Source organism: Monodelphis domestica, chromosome 4 (genome assembly GCF_027887165.1).
Source record: "Monodelphis domestica isolate mMonDom1 chromosome 4, mMonDom1.pri, whole genome shotgun sequence".
Classification (NCBI taxonomy): Eukaryota; Metazoa; Chordata; class Mammalia; order Didelphimorphia; family Didelphidae; genus Monodelphis; species Monodelphis domestica.
The window spans coordinates 317,617,809-317,643,623 of NC_077230.1; the positions used below are offsets into that span (position 1 = coordinate 317,617,809).

Sequence of the window (25,815 nt, forward strand, 5' to 3'; positions counted from 1 at the left end):
TTTTGCCACCTCCCTAGCCGATTGAAACTTCTGTGCAGAAAGTAATAGATCTAGATATCCGAATCTACCTAATCCTATAACAATGGGGTAGTATCAGATAACTGCTACCATCTCTTAGTTACGTAGCACATGACCAACTCTTCTCAGGATAATCCAATGCTTGCTCAGAGTGGGGAATTGACCAACAGCAAGGAAGATCCGCCTATGCCAATCCTCACAATTCTAGCTTGGTGGAATGGTTTATTCACCGACTGGCACTCATTGTGATCTATCTTAGTGCTCTCTTTTATCCCTATCCAACTGGATTTCATTTTGGACCCAAGAATTCCTTCTTCAGGACCATGGTCAGCACAGGAAATGCAGCTAGGTAAAGCTGAAATAAAATTGATCCAGGCAGCGAACTCAATAGATGACAGTGACTGAAATAAAAGGGAACAGTGGAGCGGTAATGAACGATCTAGCTGCAGTGATCTGACTGGGACTTCTTTTGCTAGCAGATAACCAGAAGATGTTTATGATACTTTGAAGCCACAAAAAATGCTGAGGTCTTCTTTGACATGTACTGGGCACAACTTCGTGCCTTCAGATTGTCTGTGCTGCCATTAGTTATTAAATAGAAATGGTTCCTATCTGACACACGCTGCAGCCAACTGCCTGACAGAGTTTTCCTACACTGACACTCATGAGGCTGCCTACCTTCTGGTAAAAGACAAGGGGTATGGAAGCAGACCGCCTTGCCCCAGTTTAGACCAAGTGTTTGAAGGGGAGACACCCAGAAGTCACCAAGAGAGGGAAGCAGCGCACCATGTTTAGAAAGATTCATTCCATCTTTCAGTCCAGTGCCCAGAGAAAGTCCCTGACTGATGAAAGCTCGTACTATGATGGAACCAGCCCAACTGTAAGGCTGATCCGCAGTAGCTCTGTGTACGTTGTAGGGGGCAATGGGGAGAAATTCAGTGAGTCCTTAAAAAAGTACAAAAGCACGACCAGCATTGACACCAGCATGTACTACCAGCACTACCAAGAGGACCAAGCCTGGTCCTACTGCCGGACTCAGGACTGCTTGCAATACTTACAGGACCTGCTAGCCTTGAGGAAAAAATATCTTGACAGCCTCAATGATTTGAAGGCCAGTCGCTCCCATGGGATTTCTTCAACTTCTTCCAAATCTTCCAAAGGAGGGAAAAAACCTTTGGCCCCATTACATCTTAAGGAACCCAAGGTAGGCACAACTGTATAATGGTGTGTAGACAAGATTCTTTCCAGTTTTCTGGCATCATTTCTCTGAGCATTGGCCACTTTCTTTCTTTCATTGTCCAGCTTATTTGCTTACGTTTTTTTTTGTATATTTGCAGTTATTCCTCAGAATACTCCCTTTCCTTTTCTTCAGCCTAAGGAATGAAAACTAGACTAATTCTTATTTTTAATACTGGGGAAGCAGAGGCAGATAACCACATGTATACAGTATCTGATGTTCAGATGAAAAGTAAAAATTCACATCAGTTCTTTCCAGAGATCCAGACTGGAGTGTTAGCTTCATGCCTCCCCCTTAACCCAGGTGTTTTGATGATATTTCTACAGACACAGAGACAATCGGTGACTTTATAGGATCCCAGAATTAGTTTATAGAAGGGGCAGAACTCAAACTCATGAACTGCCTATAATTGTTGGAAAGCCTCAAACCTATCCAAGGCTTTGTACCTTGAAAAATTGTCTTTCATAAACCTTGTTTCATTTTGCCCTGACAACAGGCCTTATATTCTCATGTTATAGATGAGGACATGGACACTAAAAGAGATGCTAAATCACATGATTTCTATTGCATCATCTCTTTTATCACTCATATGTTTAGTTTTTTTAAATTGATTAATTTAGAGCATTTTTCCAGGATTACAAAAATCATGTTCTTTTCCTCCCCAAACCCCTCCCATATCCAACACACAATTCCACTGGGTTTTATATGTTCAGTTTTGTAAGCCTGAAACTGACCATATATGTGGGTTTGAATCTCTGTTGTTTTGTGATATTTTGTATTTTCATTTCTCTAATTAGTAATTATAAACCACTTTGGAGCATGTCCTATAATTTCTCCTTTGTATGTAACTCTCTACAGTGCTGTGCATGCAGGGCACACTTGATAAATGTTGAATGGCTTATTGATTGACTGCCAAATCCCAGGTGTCATGGGCCAGTCTGTCTAATTGAAACTGTCTGTATTTAGCTCCAAAGATGAGCAGTTCAAAGAATGATTTGAACACTCTGAAAATAAGCCCATAGGTCCCTTGGAATTCATACAAGAAGAGGAAGAATGCCCTACAGTATACTCTTAGGGGGGCAATTCTTGCTATATCATACTAGATATACCATGTTGCAATAGAAAGAATACACTTTTTGAGTCAGAGATTCAAGGTTTAAGTCACACTTCTGATGCCAACTTTGCCACCTTGAGAAATTCAATTGATTTCATTAGACCTCAATTTTCTCTGTAAAGTGATGAGGTTGGACTATCCAGATCTGAGGACTATTAAGGCTCTCAAGAAAAAAGAATTGATTGGTATTGCCAATGATGATAAATATCAATATACTGCCAGAGTTAATCCTCCCTCTTCTTTTCCTGTCTTCCCTCTGTTCCTCTCAAGGGAAACAAGTAGATTACGAGCAGAGGATATGGGATAGAGTATACAAGAACATCTGTGGAATAGAGTAAAGATTCTATGAAAACTTTGAAATTCCTTCAAAAATCATGCCATTACTCTCTATGTCAGTCATTTACTTGGAAGCAGCAATTAGGGGCCAAAGGTTACAGAGAAGACAGTTAGTGCCTCATGATATATTCCTTATAGTTCCTTGAGGTCAGGAAAAGATGCAATTTTTTAATCTTTGTGTCCCCATTATGTAACACAATGCTTTGCAGGTACATAATAAATATTGAATTAAATTATGTTAGCTGCTTAGAAGTAGCTACTTGTTTCATTTCCCTTTCTAGATTATAAGCACTTTGGGTGTAGGGACCTTTCCTTACTCGTCATTATGTCACACATCATACCAAGCCCAGAGCTTTGTAAATAGTATAAAATAACAGAACATAATAAATATTGAATTAGACGATCACTGAAAAAGCTCTTCTCTGAGAATCAAGTGGGGAATGTTCATTCTCCATGTTCCTTTCAAGATTCATTGGCAATCTCTGATAATTGGTGTTCTATGAAGAAACTACCAGTGCCCTAAACTGTTGGTTCTATAAGCACATTAGAAGCTCCAGAATGGAAAAAAATCAGGGGCATGATTTTGAGAAAGAATTCTCAAGTCTGCTTCAGATTCAACAAGTATTGAATTAAAATATTTATTAAGAGTGAACTGTATCTAGAACACTGGATGAGATAAAAAGCTTAGTTCAGATGCAATCCTTCCCTCATGGAACTTACAGTCAACATATGCAAATAATTACAACCAAAATAGTATGATAATCACATTGTAGAGGATCCCACAGTGTGCCAGTGGTGCTCTTGAAGAAACATTTGGCACTGACATCCCTTAGTGTTGCAGAGAGAATGATTATATGTTGTAGTTAAAGGAAAAAGTAACTGTAATCTGGTTGAATTGATGGACTGGGGTGTGAAAGGAAGTTCTTTATCCTTCCTGTGCCTTGGAAGGTATGTGAGAAGCACCCTTAACTTCATCAATTTATCACTCCTATCAAAAACTCATATTTCGTGAAAAAAATATTACCAAATTTATTTATTACCAAATGTTCAAAGGCTACTTTATGAACAGTTTAGTCCATGCCATTGTTGTTTTAGTCATCCGTACCTGACTGAGGATAAGGAGCTTATAGGAAGGAGTTCAATTTAATTGAATTCAGTATACATCTATTAAATAGTTAGTATGTGCCATGCACTAGATTAAGCATTAGAGATAAAAAGACAAAAATGAAATGCTTCCAGGCATTATAAAGGTTATAGACTTATGAGGATTTGTGACTTACACCCATATAAGCACAATAAAAGGTTATCTTGAGACCCAAACCTGAGTCTGGAAGGAAGATAAGAATTCTGAAAAACAGAGATCAGGAGAGAATGTATTCTAGGCATGAATAATAATGACCTTTGAGAATGTTCATATGCCAGAGATGGAGAAGGGGTTTCAGAGGTTGAAGAATTGTTTTTACTGTGAAGTCACCTGTAAAAAATATTGACATCATCTCGAAAGTATAATTCATTAATGAACTACTAGCTGCTTAGTTCTAATTAATTTATCAGATTGACTCATTAGAGAGTAGTCTCTGAGAGAATGGAACCCAGGATCAATAGGTTACAATTCAGGGAAGTTATTAAGACAGTTCTAAAATGAGAAAAATGGAGAGAAGGGAAGAAGGAAGGAAGGAAGGAAGGAATGAATGAAGGAAGAAAGGAATAAATGAACAAAGAAATGAAGGAAAAAAGGAAGGAAAGAAGGATGAAAGGAAGGAAGGCACAAAGAAACTAAGGAAGTAAGGAAGAAGGGAAGGAAACATAGTAGGAAGAATGGAAGGAAATAAGTATTTATTAGACTCCATCTAAGTGCCAAGAACTTTGATACGAGCTTTACAAATATATCATTTGATCCTTACAACTATTTTAGCAGATAGGTGATTATCTCCATCTTACAGTTGAGGAAACTAAAGCAAACACGTTAAATGCTTAGTGTGACAAAACTAGTAAATGTCTAGTAAAGCTGTATTTAAATGTACATCTTTCTGTCTCCATATCCAATGCCATTGTTCCATCTAGTTGCACTTGTCTAGAAAGGGACATTGCTAAGATATATGAGGACATTGATTCCTTGGACAAAATGTGTATAAAGGTTTCTATGAAAGAACTAGATGAAAACTTGAGGCAAATTTTATTTCTTTTATAGTTTTCCTTATATCTTGTATTTTAATTCATATAGAACCAGTAGGCATCTGCCCTAGGCCATACCATCTTGTGTATGAGAAATAACCAAGGAAAAGGCTTCATCCAGCCTATTGAGGGATTATAGCATTATTGATGCTTTTTGTTTTTATATCATGATAATTTCTAAACATTCCTTGAAGCAATAACACACCAACAAACGAAAGGAAAATAAGTTGTGAAAAACCAACTAGCCGAACAACTCAGTTGGCATGATATGCAATATTCTATAGCCCTCTTCGAGGATAGACAGGGATGCATTTTCTCATCTGTTCTCTGGAAACAAGATGGATCACCATAATTACACATGGCTCCTCCTGATTTCCTTTCTCTTTATGATGGTGTTATTGGATATATCATTTTCTGGATTCTATTAACTTCATTCTGCATCAGTTCACATAGGTCTTCCCATATCTCTTGGAACTTCTTATATTTGTCATTCCTTATAGCACAATAATATTCCAATATATTCATATATCACATTTTAGCCGTTCCTTTTATCAATTGGCACCCACTTTATTGCTATTTGTTTACTATCACAGGAAATGCTGCCATGAATGTTTTGTTCCAGATGCTTTAAACCGGAATTGGGCAGTTTAACTTTCATGCAACAGAGACAATGAGCAATTTTTTTTCAAAGCCTACTCCATGTTAATGATAGAGATGGACACTGTGGGATAATTTTGTAGAGAGACCACTTCACCAATCCCTGGAATACACAACAAAATCACCAGCATTTACCTTGTGGTTGTTCCAACACTCACACCATTGTCTCCCCTTCCTTCTCTCTTTTTTTTTTCTTTTTGGGAGCCAAATTACAGCATTGATGGCTGGTTGTAATCTACCCTTTCTCTAGGAAAAACTCTGGTTGATCTGGTGAGGAGGTGAAAGAAGGTTTTTACTTTTTTCCTGTGCCTCAGGAAGTATGTAAGAAGCACCTTTCTCTCCATTAGTTCATTACTCCTATCAAAACTCATCTTTTAGGGGGCAGCTGCATAGCTCAGTGGATTGAGAGCTAGGCCCAGTGATAGGAGGTCCTGGGTTCAAATCTGGACTCAGACACTTCCTAGCTGTATGACCCTGGGCAAGTCACTTAACCCCCATTGTCTGGCCCTTACCACTCTTCTGCCTTGGAACCAATACATAGTATTGGTTTCTCTGAAAAGAAGCTTTCTCTGATTACTTCTACTCAATTTTAGTTAATTCTCTACTCTGAATCTTCACAGCACGTAATGTTTAAATTCCTAATACATTACTTGGCATTTGTTGATTTGATGCCTGGAAAAATATTCTAAAATTATAACAGATTCCCAACTAGACCATCCAGCATACTATCTGCAGAACCACCTAGCCACCGCTTCGGTGGAGAATTTACATATACAAAGTATTTCAAAAGCCTTAGTGTAATTTTAAACTCTTAAAGATTAAGACTGCACTAAAACTTTTGGGACCCTCTCTCTCTATACTTCAGCATTTAACAAATTCTTGATTTGATCATTGTGAGTTCTACCAATGAAGATTATATTATCTCCTGGACTTAATTTCCTAATCCCCCAATTTAATAAACATATATATGTAAATATATATACACACAGAGTATACTTGAATGTGAACATATTATAGATAGCATATAGTTTATTAATCATATATTTATATAAATATACTAAACACACATATATACATCTAGAGTATATATTTACATGCTATATATGGGTATAATATAGGTATATACACATATATACATATATACATCTGTTATATATATATGGACACACAATGCTTCAATATTTTCAATACTATATACTACCACATGTAGCATATACCACCTGTGGCATATATTATATAGGTATACTATAAGATATTTATATGGCTGCCAGGTGGTGCAATAGACAGAGCTCTTGGCCTAGAATCAGGAAGACTTAAGTTCAAATATGGCCTCAGGCACTTACTAGCTGTGTGACTCTGGGCAAATCAGTTAAACCTATTTGCCTCAGTTTCCTCATCTGTAAAATTGACTGGAGAAGGAAATGACCAATCACTCCAGTATCTTTGCCAAGAAAACCCCAAATCAGGTCACAAAGAGTTGGACAATGACTCAACAACATAGGACACATATGTCGACAGCACATATCTATCTATATACATATAGATATACATACATCCTTACATGCACATATGCTATATATGTATATCTATGTATCTGTGGGCAACTAGGTGGCCCAGGGGAAAAAGTGCTGGTCTTGGAGTTAGGAGGACTGGAGTTCAAATCAATCATCAGATACTGCATAGCTTTGTGACCTTAGTCAAGTCACTTAATCTTTGTATACCTCAATTTCCTCATCTGGAGATGCTGGAGAGCTGGAGAAGGAAATGGCAAGCCACTTCGGTCAGTGTCTTTGCCAAAAAAAACCCTCAAATGCAATCAAGAAGAGTCGGATATGACTGAAAACTACTGAACAACAGAATGTGTGGTTATTTGTTTTTGGCCCATATCTATGAATTTATTGGTATAGGGAACACTTGTTGTGGGAGTTCTCTCCATTGATGCAACTTATTAATTTATCTTTAACTCACTTTCTTAAAAAGATCCCCTGGAGGGGAGAAATTTAAGGGTTAATTGACTTGTCTATGACGGGCTATGAGAGAGAAACAGAGAGAGAGAGAGAGAGAGAGAGGGAAGGGGGAAGAGAGAGAAGCACAGAGAGAAAGACAGAGAGAGACACACACAGAGAAAGACAGAGAGAGACAGAGAGACAGAAGGCAGAGAGAGAGAAAAAGAGACAGAGACAGAGAACTTGAACTCAGGTCTTTTGACTCAGTGGTTTTCAATGAAACAATTTTTAAATGATGAGAAAAACATGGAAATAAATGGGGAAGGGGCATATAGATAAAGGCTTTACCAGGTAAGTAATGAGGTTATAGGGTATAATATAAGGAATCATAGAAAAACAGACAATGGACCTTTTCAAGCACTCTGGGCCATGCAGTGTAAAGTAGTAGAAAGGCCTGGAATTAAAGGGTCTCTGTAGAATTCAGTCACTGCCACTTACTAGCTATGTGTGGACAGGTCATGCTGCCCTTCTGGGCTTCAGTTTCTTTGTCTATAAAATGAAGTGGCCAGTTGTTCTGAAATACCTCCCAGGTCCCGTCTAGCTCCAAATCTTTACGTGCTTCCCATGGGCCCTGTGAGGTAGCTGTGACCTAACTATAGTTTTATCACTCCCTTGGAGAATGAGACAGCCCAGGGTTGTGAGATCAGATGAACCCAGCAGAAAGAATTGCAAAGAGCAAGTCTAGGAAAACAATACAAATAGTTCGATTGAGGTTAGAAGTCTAGGCAAGAACCCCAGTGGGCTTGGGTTTGGAAAGTTGCACACTATTATATGTGTGAAAAAAGTCATGTGAAATGCAGACCTGGGGAGAGGGGAGGGAAACCTTGAAAGGGGCAGCTCTGAAAACCTCTGGAGGCTGAATGTGAACAGCAAATTGGACAAGGGTCTGTAATGTGATATGGCAGAAGAAAAAGCCCATTCTATTTAGAGCTGCCTGTAGAGCTGCACAAAAGTGTCACTGCGTCATGGAACAGTATCCCTTTGCTCAGTGTGACACTAGGAAGCCTGCTGATGGAATGCAGACTTCTGGGTTTAGTGAAGAGATAAGCCAATGGCAGCAGTCCAGATAAGGGGAAAATACTTAAGAGAAAAGGCAAGATTGATCGAAGAGCAATGTCTTAGATGGGACACTGGAAACTCTCCATCTCAGTATTTGTTCTAAAGGTGAATTCAATAAGTTAAGCCTGTCTTGGATCTCATCCATCCAAGGGAGTTCGGTTACTCAAGTGCCTTGACAACCTCTGTGTGAGAGATAGTGTTATACAGAGAAAGGAGTCTTGTACCACGTTCTCATCCTAGCTTTTGCTGGCCATCTGATCTTAGACGAGTCTCTTTCTCTGCCTCAGTTTTGTTGTGAGTGAAATTCAATCAAGATAGATTGAGACATGTTTTCTCTGAACCAGATAATCGTTTATTAGCAAGGGTGCTACTTGTTAATAAAACTAGTCAATGACTGCCTTGGTTTAATCAGGCAGCCCCCCTTTTATAGTTTTGGGGAGTACAAAACCAAAAAAATGCAAAACAGGATAGGCAAGGAAATAATACAGTTGGTCAGAGGGTTGGTGACATCATGGAGTTGAGAACAACAAAGCTGGTTCCATTATTGAGGTACAGAAAGTAGACTACTTTCCTGCCAGAATTCAGTTCTATTCCAGCACAATCTGACTCAACCTCCTAAAAGGAAATAAGAGGGAAATTCTCAAACAGGGAAAGATGCTGAAGACTTTCTTTTACAGGTATAATGAAGGGGCCAAGCTCCAGGAATGCTCCATGGTCTGAATTGGAGCTAGAGCCAATGGGGGGGAGTTTCCTGATTGATTACACCTACCCAAAGGTCAGCACAAAAGATTGGCTCCTCATCCAGCAGTCCAAGCCAACAAATCCATCCATAATCACTAGCTCTCATTCTCTAGCACTCTCCAGTGGGCACAACCATTTCCTCCACAGATGTTCTTAAAGAACCCAAGGCTCAGCATCCTTTAAGCTCATAAAATAGATAAGAATCCATTTCTCAATTCCCTACAAGCCACAAGAGGAAGCTGGACCCTAAGGTCACTTATTGGTCTAAAACGAATCCTATTGCTATCACAAGGGAAGCTTTCATGAGGAACTGAAATGAGACATGGAGAAGCATCTTCATAAATAGATAGTAATAATAATAACAGCTAACATTTACACAGAGATTACTACATTCTAGGAACTATACTAAAGTGCTTTACAATTTTCTCATTTGATCCTCACAACAATCCTAGGAGGTAAGTTCTCTTATCCCAATTTTGCAGATGAGGAAAGTGTTACAAATGGAAGTGAAGTGACTTGCCCTGCTAGTAAATTTCCCAAGTCATTGATTCCAGGCCCAACTCTAACCACTGTGCTACCTAACTGATGATATTCAATAGAGTAATATAGGCCATATAGTCCTCCAAGTCAGGAGGCCCTGGGTTCAAGTCTTGCTTCTCATGGGAAAGTGATTTAACAGTGCTTGAGACAACTCTCTAAGACCAGTGTCCTTAGGACACTTAGGAAAAGTAACCCTTTCTCTATGTGACTAGGTGGTGCAGTGGGTAGAGTGCTGACCTGAAGTCAGGAAAAAAAATCTTCTTGAGTTCAAGTCTGGCCTCAGACATTTACTAGCTTTGTGACCCTGGACAAGTCATTTAACCCACTTGCCTCAGTTTCCTCATCTGCCAAATGAATTGGAGAGGGAAATGGCAAACCATCCCAGCATTTCTGCCAAGAAAACCCTAAATGGGGTTACAAAGAGTCTGATATGACTGAAATGACTAAACTAAATCTCTCTCACAGAGTAATTTTGAAACTCAAATGAGATTTTTGTAAGAGAAGTGATTTTTAAAAACTTAAAGCACTAAATAATTTTCAACAATATAATTATACGATTTATTCCTACAGGATCCTTAGAGAGCATCTAATCCAATGCCCTCATTTTACACTTGAGGAAACTGAGTCCAGAGAGGGGAAATGGTTTTGCTCATAGTCCCAATGTCCACCCTGTAGATGTCTTGCTATCATCATAACAACCAGCACAGGGCAGCTAGGTGTTGCAGTGGGAAAAGTGCTGGCTCTGGAGTCAGGAAGACTCATCTTCCTCAGTTTGAATGTGATCTCAAACATTTATTAGCTGTGTGACCCTGGACAAGTCACTTCACTCAGTTTTGTTCAGTTTCCTCATCTGTAAAATGAGCTGGAGAAGAAAATGGCAAAGCACTCCAGTAATTTTGCCAAGAAAACCTTAAATGGTTAAGGAGAAGCTAGGTGGCTAATTGAATAGAGAGCCAGACCTGAAGACAGTAGTTCCTGGGTTCATATCTCAGATACTTCCTAGCTATGTGACCCTGGGCAAGTCACTTAACCTGAACCTCCTAGCTCTCACTTTCTTCCTTGAAACTGATGCTTAGTATTGATTTTCTAAGGCAGAAGTTAAGGGTTTAAAAAAAAAAGAAAAAAGAAAACCCCAGATGAAGTCATAAAGAATCAGACATGACAGAAAACTACTAAACCATCAGAACAAAATTGTATATAGTGCTTTCAGCTTTGCAAAGTATTTTCCGTACTTTCTCTCATTTGAGCCTTTTGATCAATTTAAGAAACTTAAAGAAAATTCAAGAAAGGTATGATGATCCCCACTCTAGAGATGGGGAAACTGAGCCACAGAGAACTAAAAGAAATTGGTATGGGATTTGAAATCAGGTTTTTCTGACTTCAAGTACACAATGGCATGCCACTTAGACCCCATATAGTTACTCTACTGCCTCAGTGAGACCTTTAATAGGGAATGCTAGCAAAATAATAGCTGACTAGAATTTCTATAGCACTTTAAGACTTGCAAAGTCCTGGACATATACTGTCTCTTTAGATCCTCGCAACAGCTTTGTAGGGGATGCATTATTATTATCCCCATTTTACAGAGAAGGAAACCAAAGCTGTGAGACAGGGTCACCCAGCTAGTATGAGGCTAAAGCAGGATTCCAACTCTGGACTTCTTGTGAGCAAATTCAACACTCTATCCACTTTGCTACCTAGTTGCTTTCACTACTGGGGGCTCCTGCTATAGATACTCTACTGCCGATAGCAAACAACTGGTTGGATTCAATGTATCTGGCAAAGAAGGGCAGGAAAGATGAATAGATTGGGAGAGGAGGTCTTTCTGGGGGAAGTCCTCATTTCTGAATAATAGAGTCTTGGTTCCACCATGTACAAAATTGGTCAGGCATAAATAATGTTCAGTTAGTGGTGTATGATTGCCCATTTTCCACTTTGCAGCCACAATTAGGATTCAAATGTTCTTCCCACAGAAAGAAGTTTGATTATGATAAAGGGATGAATAGGCCACCAGAGGCTTTGGAAGTAGACTCAGAAGAGCAGTCTGTTCTAGGTCAGCTCTTGAGTTGACTTGTCTAAGTTTCCAGGTGTGGCTAGAACAGGACCAGGTACATGAGGCAAGGGAAGGAGAAGCCTGAAGCTTCTCCTGAGATCTCCTGAAGCCTTGAGGTTTGGAGCCAATGAGTTTTGGAAGCCAGTAAATATTACATTTTGTGAGGTTTATTAAAAATCATTAGAAATCAAGAGGATACAAAATAAAAACCATGTGCCCATCCTGATTAGTCCATTTAAAATCTCCGCACTTAGCTTACCGCTATCCTTGCTACATCATTGCAAAGGAAGAGAACGTGGCAGGCATTATTGCCAGTTAAATACCAATTGTGATCTCACCAACATGAGACTCAGAAGAGATTATAGGGAATTCTGGGAAATACCAAGGACTTCTGGGGATTGAAGTCTAGGGTTCAAAATCTCCATTTATACACAGTCATATATAAATATAAATTCTAGTCATCCATTATTTCACTAGTATTCTCTATTGAAAGTCTCACAGAGATAGCAGAAAAACTACATGGGGCCTATGGATTAGATCATGTCTCAGGTCTTGTCTAACTCTACACCTGCACTAATAAATGGTACAATTTACATAATGCTTGAAGGTTGGCCAAATGCTCGATAAGATCTTCCTTAGAATGCTCTGAGGGAGGGAGGGGCTCTTATTATCTTCATTTTGCAGTTACAGAAACTAAGAAAAATGAGGTCACTTCAGGGTTATCCAGGTGATAAATGTCTGAGGCAGGATTAGTACTCAGGCCTTCTTTTTTTTTTTTTTTTAAATCCTTACCTTCTATACTAACTATTGGTTTTAAGACAGAAGAGTGGTAAGGGCTAGGCAACTGAGGTTAAGTGACTTGCTCAAGGTCACATAGACAGCAAGTAGCTGAGGTCAAATTTGAACTTGGGACCTCCTGACTCCAGACCTGATGCTCTATCCATTGAGCCACTTAGCTGCCCCTTAGTATCCAAATCTTCCTTATTCTAATCTGCTTTCAGTTATCATCCTGTGGTGTTAAATGTTTATTAATTAAAAATTTAAATTTAATTAAAAATTTATTTAATGTATTTTTAAATTAAATTAAATTAATTAATCTTAATTTAATTTAATTAATTAAATAAATTTAAATTTATTAATTTAAAGATTAATAATAATTAATGATAATAATTATCATTTATGTAGTACTTTAAGACTTACAAAGTGCTTCTCCATACATTTTCTCATTTAATCCTTACAACAAACCTGTGGGGTAGGGGCTATGATTATCCCCATTTTTCAGAAGAGGGAACTGAAGCAGAGAGAATTTAAATGACTTGCCTAGGGTCACATGTTTCTGAGGGGAGATTTGAACTCAGGCCTTCCTGATTCCAAGTTTAGCATGATCTCTTTTGTACTATCTCTCTGTCTTGAGATATCTTCTTTAAACAGATGTCAAGAATTGTCCTTGATCAGAAACTTCAAAGACATAGTGGACTTAGAGTCCTTTTGCCTGTGGAGTTAGCCCAAGTAGTTCTGCATTACGTTTCCCTCTGTCTATCCACTTTATCCTCCTCAAACTTTTTTCTCTCTTAAATGCAGCTGTAACATTTCAATGTAATTAAAGTAACTTTTTTTTTGAAGTACGAAGAATTGCCAGTTGCAAAAATAAGGGACGAACAGAGCATGCGCTGACTGAAAGGAGACTTGGGCTCAAGGGTGGGCCGACAACTTTAATGATTGACTGGCTTTCTTAGGGGAGAAATGTTTGCATGACAGTTTTAAGTTTAATCTACACGATTCGCATTTTTATCTAACTTTTCCTTAAGTAGTTAATGAACAAAATCATAAATCAATGTCTTATTTGCAGCATTTGCCTATTTCTGAAGTATGAAATGAAATCTGAAAATTTAACACCCCTCCCTGGCAGGCCTGAGCTGGTTCCAGCATGCATTGCCTACCTCTTATTGGTTATATAACCTGGGGCAAGTCGCTGCTTCTCTTGAGGCCTCATCCCCAGGCCCTCTTCTAGCCCTCCAGTTCTATAATCTATGATGTAAATTCGGAAACACAGCTATAATTGAAAGCCAGATACAGCAAATGAGAAAGAACTAGTGAATCTGAACAGGTCTTTGACTTAAAGTCACTGTTGGCCTTTAAAACTTGGAGTGTTTCAATGATTTCAAACCCCCCTTTTTCCAATAAAAATGTCTCCAAAGACTGTTATTCCTATTTCATGATACAATGAAACATGCTTAGAAAATGACCTGGATAAGGAGGGAATCTATCCAAATTACCATTTTGGTGTGGAATTGTGGGTAAACTTTTAAAGCAGGTTTTAATTTGCTTAAAGAGCTTTAAATGCATGCAAGGATGTTTCAACAATGTTTTATTTTCTTATGACAAAAAGAAGTGATTACATATGGTCTGAATCTAAGAGCATGCTCTGTAAAAATAAAAAAAAGTCAACCTACTTGTAATAGTTCTTCAGAAATATTAATTTCATGTAGTTTGGACATACATGTGAAAAGCAGTGTGTCAGGAGGCATAGAGAGCTGCCTTTGGAGCTGGGAAAATCTGAGCTCAAATCTAGCTTTTGACACCTACTGATTTTATGAATGGGTTTAATTACTCAGAGATCTAAGCAGGAGGTATCAAACCTGGGTCTGAGGGCTACATGGGGCCAAGAATAGAATGCAATTGGAAAATATTTAACAAAATAAATGAAAATACAATAAAATATAGATAATGCTAAGATGTGATTTTCTATATCACTATGGGCCTGCAGTATATATTGATTTTGACACAACTGTTCTAGGGGACCCCTTAAACTATACATTTCAGAGAAGATGCCAATATGCTTTGAAAGAAAGTTTCCTTATCTGGAAATTTCCTATACCATGGAAAACACAAGCTCGAGTCTATCCCCTATTTGTACACAGATATGTGTTTATATACATCTATACATATGCACATAGAGAGAAATATCACATTTTCTACCATTCCAAGCTATGACTTACTCTTTTATTTTTTCAAATCCTTACCTTCTGTTTTAATATCAGTTCTAAGATAGAAGAGTGGCAAGGACTAGGCAATCAGGGGTAAATGACTTGCCCAGGATCACATAGCTAGGAAATATCAGAGGTCAAATTTGAACTTAGGTCCTCTTGACAGCAGGTCTGGTATTCTAACCATTGATCTACTTAGCTGTCCCTTATAATTTCTACCTGATCAGCTTTAAGATTATAACATTTCCCAAATAAGTTTTTTAAAAACAATTAAATCTATACTTGATTAAGATATCTGAATTCATAAATGTTCTAGTCAACGTCCCATCTTCTTCCAACCCCAAAGATGTTTTATTAAATAGCATAGTGGAATATTACAGGGAATATTCAAGGAAGAAATATGGCCAGGGCCACTCACCCTTCAGAGTGTGACTGCTTCCCCTCACTGGAAAGATACCATTACTTCTTATGATCCTTGCTGTTAGGATCTTCTATGATTCTGTTCTTTTTTTCCACACTGTTCTTTGCTGGGGTTCTTTATGTTTTCTATGGCCAGCTGCTGCTTGAACTTTTCCCCTATTAGGGGAAAGGTCTAATAGTTTTTGTACTGCATAGCAACAAGGACTATTTAGCTCTTTTGTGATTTCAGGCTCTAGCCAACTATATCCAGCCAGCTGGCTAGAGAAACTTTTAGACATGTATGCTTGTTTTTCAAAATCCCTTTCCCCTACTGCTATTATTCTCTCAGTCTAAATTCTTATTAAAGTTAAGGTTAAATGTTCATTTTAAATCCTATTGTACTTCTGAGTCACTAGCCTGGTTCCATTCCAGTCATTCCAGGGATTCTACTTAATGGAAATGCAAAAGAAGCTAAGGTGAAGAGATTGTTTTCAATATTTAAAATGACTTTGATTAGAAAGGGAAAAATTCTGGAGCTAGGCTAAAAAGGTCTGGGAGGAGCTGGTGAAACTGGTGAAACTTGTGCACGCATCAACCAAAATTATTTTATTCTCCTATGTCCTTTTCCTGAAAAGCCTCTAAAACCCTCCCCTCCTTTTCTTTCTTTTGTAACCTCAACCCATTTCATAATAAGAAATCAAATTTATAGTCTCATCAGAATCAATGTCTGAGGATAAGCTCAGTTAAATCTACAAAGGCTCAGCATCAGAGGGTTGCCAATGAAATAGGGATTTTTATAGGCACAGCATCTCATTAAGTCCATAATAACTGAAATTTATATATAGCACTTTTTTTGCAAAAAAAAAAGAAGTTTGCAAAGTGATTTGTATATATTATGTCATTTGAACCTCACAATAAGTCCAAGAGGTAGATATGCAGGTATTACAATTATTTTCACTTCACAGATGAGAAAACTGAGGCTTAGCAAAGTTGAATGACTTGGTGATCACACAACTAGCAAGTGTCATGGGCTAGTTTTGTATTCAGGTCTTCTTGACCCCAAGTCCAGCATTCTATATGCTACATTTCATTACATTATACCATATTTAGATAGCTAGATGGTGCAGTGGACAGAGAGCTGGGCATAGAAGTCAGGAACACCTGATATATTACACTATAGGTACGGAGAGATTTCAATATGTACTCATGAACAGCTTGCTCACACCATACATGAACTGAAATATGTTCTAATGTGTTACTACCTACAAAACGGGTTTTTCTAGATTACTTTGCTTGGACTTCACTACAACCTATTAGATGGATAATATAAGTATTTTGCCTATTTCATAGATGTAGAAATTGAGGCTCAGAGATTAGACTAAGGGTTACATAGCTAGGGTGCTACAGAATCAACTCAGAACTTTCAACTCCAAGCCTAACTCCTTTATCATACAACTTCAGTAATCTCTGCTTTGTAATGTTGCTTCTCCTACAAACATAGCCCTCCTTTCCTTCTATCAGAGAACAATGGGAACCTGCACAAAATCTAAGAGTTGTAAGGAGCCCAAGAGTCCATATAATGAAACCTTCAACATTCTACTTCTTATTTAGCTGAAGGAGAAAAAGACCCAAGAGAGGCTATGGACAGTAGCCTAGGGCGCTTATATCAAGGGCTGCCTAAAAAGAAATGGCATCCAGGCACATGCTAAAGATACTGTAAGTTTGATTCCAGACCACTGCAGTAAAGGGAGTCACACAAATGTTTGGGTTTCCAATGAATGTAAAAGTTATGTTTTTAATGTATTGTCTTTTAAGTGTATTATATCTTTTAAAAAGAACAATGCACATGCCTTAATTTTAAAAATACTTTACTGCTAAAAACTGCTAATTATCATTGGAACCTTCAGTGGGTTGGAATCTTTTTGCTGGTGGAGGGTCTTACATGGATGTTGATAGTTGCTGACTGATCAGGATGGTGGTTACTGAAGGCCGGAGTGACTGGCAATTCCTTAAAATAAGACAACAATGAAATCTGTAGCATCAATTAGCTCCTCCTTTCACTTGAACACTTACAGGCCAATGTAATGTAGTTACTTGTTTTAATTTCAATATTGTATCGCAGGGAGTAAGGAGGTTGGAGGAGAGGGAGAGAAAGGGAGAATGGTTGGTCAATGCACCAGTTCAGAACATTTATCAATTAAATTAATTGTCTTAGGTAGGTGCTTTTCATGGCACCTCAAAACAATTATAAGAGCAACAGGAAAGCTTACTGATCACAAATCACCACAAAAGATATAATAATATAATATATAAAGATATAATAATATATAATATAATAATCATTGAAATATCACGATAATTGCCAAACCATGACCCAGAAACACAATGTGAGCATGTGGTATCTGCCTTTTTCCCAGCAAATATTTGTTGAAACAAATCCTTTAAATCTCATTAACTTGCAAATAGAAGACTCACTAGTTATTTCTATTTGAGACTGTTATTGCTCAGTTGGGTAGCAATTCATTTCAGCAAACATTTGCTTCTTAACATCTTGGATGATAGTAGCTCAGTACCTTTTCCTCTCTTATTGATGCATTACAGAAAATAGCAACAAAGAAAGCCCCACATTTGAATGCAGATGTAATGGAAGCTATTGCTTTCTTTGATTCCATCATTGCTGAACTGGAGACAGAGAAACGTCCCCGAGGTCCTGTGGCAGAGCCTGCAAATGAAGACGTCGACTTTGATGGTAAATGTACCAAAAGCATGGAAGAATTTATTATTATTATTATTCTGAGAGTAATTTTAGGATAAGAAACATGCTACCTCTCTGACTCCACAAAGTGAACTGTTTGGAGAAGGCATCATTAAGATGCCTGCACAGACCACAAGCTGCACCAGAAGATCCAGAGTGAACTTTGGGATGTGGTGATATGAACTGTGTGGGGTTGAATGCATTTGTTTTTGTATGTATACTCTTATGTCAAAGGGGACTTCCCCCTAATTGACTTTTTGTCAATGCTACTAGAAATCATTGATTTTGTTCTTTTCCCTTTTATCCCCAAATTACTGTGATCTAAAAGTTGGTTTTGTTTACAAGATCCATTGAAGAGACTAGTCTTCCATGGATCTCAGGGGGGGAATGTCTAATTGAAAATCTGTTGTCCTAAAAAAGAACTACATTTCCCAGGAGCCTAATGACTTCCTGTTGTTACGTACTTCCTGTAGACAGGGGATATTAGGCTGGGATGTGAGGTCCTGCCCTCTTTTTGGCCCTGTTGGTGAGCATGGTGGTGGTGAGTGGGGATTTTGAAATGTCTAATTAGCCATAGGCACATGATCTTTATTTTGTATCCTCTTTATTCCTTGATTTCTAATGATCATTAATAAATCTCCTAAAATATAATATTTAATTTTATTGAGACCTAATTTTAATTTTTACAAAAAGAAGCTCTTTGGGTGGCCAAAGGAGATGGAGCAAGTGGTGAAATGAGGTTTAGTTAAAGTCATAGACTGATGCCACCATCTTCACTCTGGAACTCCCAATAGCACCTCCTGCCTAGTCCTACCCACATCAAGTCTCTGAATTGCCATCCATCTCTTCAGGGTCCTTATTCTACACCCCAGCATTTCATCAACAATGCCATTCATAAATAATTTTTATTATTTATATTACATTGTATCATATCCTGTCATAGTATATCATTTATAAAAATGAGGACCTCTGATATCTCTTAACCCATAATCCTATAGTGTACCTGAAGGGAGGAAAGAAACAAGAATTTATTAAGCACCTATGATGTGCCAGGCTTGGTGCTAAGCACTTTATAAATTTCTCATTTGATCCTTACTACAAACCTGTTATCCACAGTTTACAGTTGAGGTTGTTCAATCAAGCAAGACTTGTGACTCCATTTGGGGTTTTCTCGGCAAAGAAATGGGATGGTTTGCCTTTCCTTCTCCAGCTCATTCTATAGATAAGGAGACTCAGGCAAACAGGGTTAAGTGTTTTACTCAGGATCACACTTCTAGTAACTATCTGAGGCCAAATTTGAACTCAGGAAGATGTCTTCCTGACTTCAGTCCCAGCACTCTCTCCCCTGAGCCACCTCTCTCCGACAGTTGAGGAAATTGAGGCAAATAGAGGGTAACTTTCCCAAAGTCATTCATCTACCCAAGACCAAATTTGAACTTGGGTCTTTTTGACTTCAGCTCCAGTATTATCCATTGAACCACCTTGCTGCTATAGAAACATAGTCTTTCCATAGACAGAGTTTAGCACAATCTCTGGTGCACCTAGACTTAAACAGGATTGCTGCTATAAAGATTAAATTAGTCTCTAGTAATAAAAGTATTATATTTTATGAGGTTTATTAAGGATCATTAGAAATAAAGGAATAAAGAAAATACAAAATAAGAAAACCACATGCCTAGGGCTGAGTAGCCTATTCAAAGCTACTTACTACATCTTGCAAATGGCCACAGAGTGAGGTAGAAAGCCAGTTAAATACTCATTCTGATCTCGCCCAGGTGGAGTCTCAGGTGAGATTATAGGGAATTCTGGGAAATACCAAAGACTTCTGGGGATTGAAGTCTAGGGTTCAAATCTCCATTTTATACTGCCCTATCCTCTTCCCCTACTACCCAACTTCAGAAAAGATTGAGAGAATATTTTCTCTCTCTGGACAGTGTATTATTAGTCTTTTCTTGAGAGAATTGAGCAGGCAAATTGAGCTCACTTTAAAATTACTATTTACTTTGCAACAGTTTTGAAATGTGACTTATCACAGTCATCTAATTAAATGGTGTTTTCTTTCCTGTCTTTATTCAATCTAGACCAATTTAGCCATTTGGTGTGATTATCCCACATTTCTTATGAAGTATATTCAATGCCCAAAGTGAATTAAACTCCTTTTTGTTGTTCTTGATGATCTGGCCTTCATAGCAATGTGGAGGATATTTTGATCATGACTAGATTTGTAAAAAGTTCCCAAGCAGTGTCCCTCCACTCGATTTCCTACGGCTGTGATCTGGAGAGCAATTTGTTATTTGTTAGAGTTTGGTGGAGATGTTTCTGAGGGAGTTATACCTTTGTTTTGACTCATTATTAAAAGCTGGAAATAATGTTCTTTAAACAATTTTTAAAATATTTTTATTGTGAAGTTAACAGTCATTAACAAATATTTAAATATACAAATATTATATATGAAATTGTGAACTTTCTGTTAATATAGCTTACGTATTAAAATCATATATTAAGTTTAATTAAGTTTTAACAGGTACCTAGGTGGGTCAGTGGATAGAGCATTGAGCCTGGAATCAGGAAGTTCTGAGTTCAAATCCAGCCCCAACCACTTACTAACTGTGTGACCCTAGATAAATCACTTAACTTCAGTTTGCCTTAATCCACTAAAGAAGGAAATGGCAAACCATTCCAGTCTCTTTGGCAAGAAAACCCAATAGATGGTATGGTCCCAAGGTCATGAAGAGTTGGGCACAAATAAATAATAACAACAACAAAATTTAAGAGGCGTAACATAGACAATCTCCTTCTCTCTTCCAGTGGCAACTAGCTCCCAGGAACACAGCTTGCACTCCAACTGGATCCTTCGGGCTCCTCGAAGGCACTCAGAAGACATCACATCTCATACCATTCGAATAGTGGAAAGTCATCTTCGGAAAAACATTGAGAGGAGAACCATTAGCACTCAGAGGAGGCTGGAGAGGCATCCCATTTACTTGCCCAAGGCTGTGGAGGGTGCTTTCAGTACCTTAAAATTTAAACCCAAAGCCAGTGAAAGAGAGTAAGTACTTAAGATAGACAGAGAAACTAAATGGCACAGTGAATAGAGCATCAAGTCAGGAAGACTTGAGTTCAAATCTGGCCTCAGACACTTACTAGCTTTGTGACCCTGTGCAAGTCACTGACACCATTTGCCTCAGTTCCCTTATCTGTAAAATAAACAAGAAAAGGAAATGGCAAACCATTCCAGTTTATCTTTGCCAAGAAAACCCAAACAGGGTCATGAAGAGTTGGTCATGCCTGAAACAATTCAACAACAACTTAAGATAAAGACAAAGAATAGTTTATGTTCCTATTGTCTTCTTTCTTCACATCAAGCTTCAAAGGGTAGGGAATGGGAGTTTTGGTTTTTTTTTTTCAATTTTAGACTTGATATTTCATCCATATTGAGAGCTTCCCACTGTGGAAATTTCCTCCATTAAGGCATATCAACAATTTTTCTGTAACATAATTTTAGAAAAAAAATAAATCCCCTCAATCCAGAATTTCTCTATGTGAGTAAAGCCACAGACTGTATCCCTGTCCATAGTCTTAGTGAGCTTTCTCTGGCACTAAGAGGTTAAATGCTACCCTCATAACCACACAACTAACATGTGTCAGAGGCAGGATTTGAATTACTAACTGTGTGACCCTAGGTAAATCACTTAACTTCAGTTTGCCTTAATCCACTAAAGAAGAAAATGGCAAATCATTCTAGTCTCTTTGCCAAGAAAACCCAATAGACGGTATGGTCCCAAGGTCATGAAGAGTCCTGCCTTCAAAGCTAACTCTTTAACCACTCTGTGCAAGTATTATCCTATTTTACAAATGCAGAAAGACTCAGAGAAGTTAGGTTACTTGTCCACAGAAACACAGCTTGAAGGGGTAGCTAGGTGGGTCAGTGGACAGTGAGACCACCCTGGGTTTAAAATTGGCCTCAGATAATTCCTAGCTGTGTGACCCTGGGCAAATAAAGGTTTCGAATTGCACGCACACGCACACACATGGAGTTTGAGCTGAGGTTTTATCTATGCTTTTGACTCTCAAGACCAGTGCTCTTTCCACTGAAGAATATGCTGTCTCTAAGTAGTGGCATTTCCACACTCCCCTTCCTTCTCCTTCAAGTCCCCCCATTGAGGAACAGCTGGAATGCTAGAAGTGAGTCTCCCTGCATCCCCCATAGCTTTCCTCCTTTTTTCACGTCAACAATGCATGTTAATGGAAAAGTCCAACATCTGGCAAACGACCACGGCATTCCCAGGAAATATTGACAATCAAAGGTTTCTTGAGGTGTTGGTGCTAGAGGACAGTCCCAGGTGAAGCTTAACTGCCCTCTCTCTGCCTCTGTCCTTCCAGCCTGGGCACCTCCAAGCAGATTCTCTTCAGCCTCACTTGTGAAGAACCAGAATGGGACATGGAATTCTCCCTGGAGTCAATGGGAACACCAAGAGAAGAAAGCTACGTGCCAGAGGTCCCATCTGGACAGTGGTTCCTTTCAGAAAGACCTTGGCAGCAGACTATGTACTGAGACAGTTTGTACCCTTAGACCCTTTCCCCTGAGCTGGCCCAGTCCCTCAACTCTGTTTTGGAGAGAAACAATTTGATTCTCAACTCAGAGCAGTGTTTGACACAATTTAAGACTAAAATATTTCTGCTTCTTAAAAAAAAAATACCACCAAAAAACGTCCTGGGATGGAGTTCCACAGAGCAGCCTGTCCTCTCTTCCCAAGGCTTTGTGCCTTCTTATTGCCAAATAGTCCTGCCTCAGTACCCCAAGAGTGGATTATATAATGAAATCAAGGCTTTTGAGGAAAATGACCTCAGGCACCTGGTTCCCTGAGGCCAGGCTGGGATGCTTCCTAGATCAGAAACCTCTCTTGTCACAATCTTCAAGACTCACTGTTCTCATTTATTGTTCACTACACTGACCATGTTTCCCTGTTCTGCCTAATAACCTAAAGTATCAGGTGTCCAAGTAGGTATTAATGGCATCGACTGCGACAGAATGCAGAGAAAGACACTTGCCTCTGAGCTGGTGAGAAATAGTTCACTTCTGGTCCTCCAAACAAGTTTGCCAGGGCCTTCCCCTTCCCGTTGCCTCCCTACTCCCTGGCCATGCACCCTGAGGGGCCTCCTGCTTTCCCAAGGCCCTTCAGCTCAGAGGTGGAAAAATTGAGGAAATAGTTAACCCTCATATTATGATCTCCTGCCATTATTTCTTCCTTCATTCTAGTTCGAGTTCAAGGGAACACAGCCTTCCTGGATGTTCCAAGGGAAGAATCTGGGCAAATTGTCACAAGATTAGAATAACTATGCTTCTATTTTGTACTGAAAGGTAGTTCTTTCATTCTTTTCCAACTCCCATGCACACTCCAACCCTCCCTGACTGGATACTTGTGGTAGGAGAAAATGATGGAGGAGGACCAGTGGGAAGAAAGATGTATGTATGCAGCCCACCTTAATTAAGACTCCCATCAGCCACAAAGAAGGGAAGGAATTCAGCTTCTTAACTGCCTTTACCTCAGACTAGAGAATATACTTGGGCCTTTCTCTCCTCTTTCCTTTATTTCTGCCCTGGGCACTGAGGCTGGGAACAGGGCAGAAGGTCTCTTCCTTAGTCTCCTTGGGGCCAAGTCTCTTTAGGGTGTTCCGACCACAGAAGTAGATTCCTCAGGACTCTCCCAGGGTTCAAGTGATACTGTGTTGACATTAGCAAGGCTTTGTTTTTTAAAGTTTTCATTTTGTGAATGTATGATCTAAACACACTTCACCTTTTTGGGCACTAGTCTACATTTCAATTCTACGGCAGCCTTTGGCTTTTTATACGCTTTCCATTTGCAAGGAGAAAATTCTTGGAATTGTTTTTAATCTTATCTCAATTTTTTTTTTTGAGTGCCAATTTCCAAGATGAGTTTTTGCTGGTTTTTTTTTTCGTGTTTTTTGTTTTTACTCCTTATGCTAACACATAGCTGCTTTTATTAACACAACCCTGAAAAAAACAGACATTTTGTTTTTCCCTGATCAATAAATATTCAGGGAACTTCTAGATATGAGTCAGTAATGTCATCCATAGCACTGAAACTAGTTAGAGTGATAGACCTAGAATCAGCAAAACTTGAATTCAAATCCTTTCTTAGATACATTTTAGCTGTATGATCTTAGGCAAGTCACTTAACCTCTTGTTTTCTTATCTCCCTCTTTCATCTCCTATGTAACAGAACCTTCAACTCCCTTTCACAGAGGCTGTCAGTTAACTGACTTACTGAGAAATGTTTCTGCTCCTCTTAAAGGGACAGAGGGAGAGATTAAGAAACTCTTCTAACACTCAGTTTCCTCAAATGGGGATAAAACTTGTGCCTACCTCACAGGGGTGTTGCGAGGATGAAGTGAGATAAAATAATGTACAGGGCTTTGCAAATTTAAAGTGCTAATAAATGCTAGCATTGTTTTAGAATGATGACTCAGACATCATTGTGGGTCTCAGTCATGTCCTTACCAAAGCAACAGGAACTCCAACACAGAATTATTCATTGAATCAGGAAGACTCCTTTTTTTAAATTCTAATCCCCCTCATTTTACAAGTTAGGAAATTGAGGCACAGAAGAATTAAATGGCTTGACCCAGGTAACACAGATAGTAAATAGCAAGGCTGAGAATTTGAAGCAATTCCTCAGACTCCAGAATGTGCCCTCTTTCCACACAAAAAGACGTTTTTACTTAGAAGCTATTCCACCCACAATCTAGCCCAACCTGACCCAGACTTCATGTGGAGAAGATGCACTGTATATGTTTTGTTTTATAAATAAGGCAAAGGAAAAAAAAACAAGGGTTGTGTGGGCTTCTAGTTGTCTTTTCTTTTTCAGCTACTCTTCACAGGAAATGAAACTTTGTTCTTTTCCTTTTCTTCTAAAGTTTTGTATATTTGCCTGCTCTAAGAATGTATTCAGATAGTCTTGAATGAAAAATCCTGTAATTTGGAAACAGAAGACTCATGCCCTGAGATGATTTTTGTGCCGGGATTCTGAAGAGATGGGAGCAGTGTCAATTTTTAGGTGCTAAGTTATAGCTGCTGCTGCAATTCCCTGAGATTTTGTCTGGGGATACTCCTTGATGGAAGCTTTATCATTAAAAAAGAAAAGACATATTTCCCCAAAACAGCCAGTTGGACTCTTTCCCTTCCCTGCAATTCCCATAATCCACCAGCTGCTTGACCAAATTAGTTGGGTAACTTTAACTTCCCCATTTTTTGAGGATAATATCAGAAGGTTTAAAATTTTTTAGATTAAAAAGCATTTATTTTCTCTTCTCCTCTACCCAATGTTCCCCACCTCCCAGGCCCCATAGAATAAACCTTGTAACAAACATGTATAGTCATACAAACAAATTGCTGTATTGGGCATGTCAAAAAGTGGGTGTCTCATTCTTCATCTTGAGTCTGATCTCTGCCAGGAGCTGGGAACCATGCTTCAGTCTCAGACCTCTGGAATCCTGCCCAGTCACTGCATGGATCTGAGTTCTTAACTTCAAAGTTGTTTGTCTTTAGGATGTTGTTGTTATTGTATACCAATATCAGTTACTAAAAACAATCCTGGAGGAAGCCTTTCCTTTGGCCAACGTTCAAGGTAGAAGATGTAAATTCCTAGAACCTTCTCTTAAGCTCCTTATCTCCTTTTCTCCTTTGCCACTGCCACTTAGAATGACTCCCCAATGT

At 38.6% G+C, this 25,815-nt stretch overlaps 1 protein-coding gene across 1 annotated transcript; it reads left to right on the forward strand.

The window, feature by feature from the left end:
* The first annotated feature begins 712 nt into the window (after window positions 1–712).
* Window positions 713–25,249, forward strand: C4H13orf42 (chromosome 4 C13orf42 homolog). Its single transcript, XM_007495401.2, has 4 exons — window positions 713–1,222; window positions 17,924–18,071; window positions 20,886–21,126; window positions 22,461–25,249. Exons 1-4 carry the CDS (start codon window positions 806–808, stop codon window positions 22,630–22,632), a joined length of 978 nt encoding a protein of 325 aa, XP_007495463.1. The 5' UTR covers window positions 713–805; the 3' UTR covers window positions 22,633–25,249.
* The last annotated feature ends 566 nt before the right edge of the window (window positions 25,250–25,815 follow it).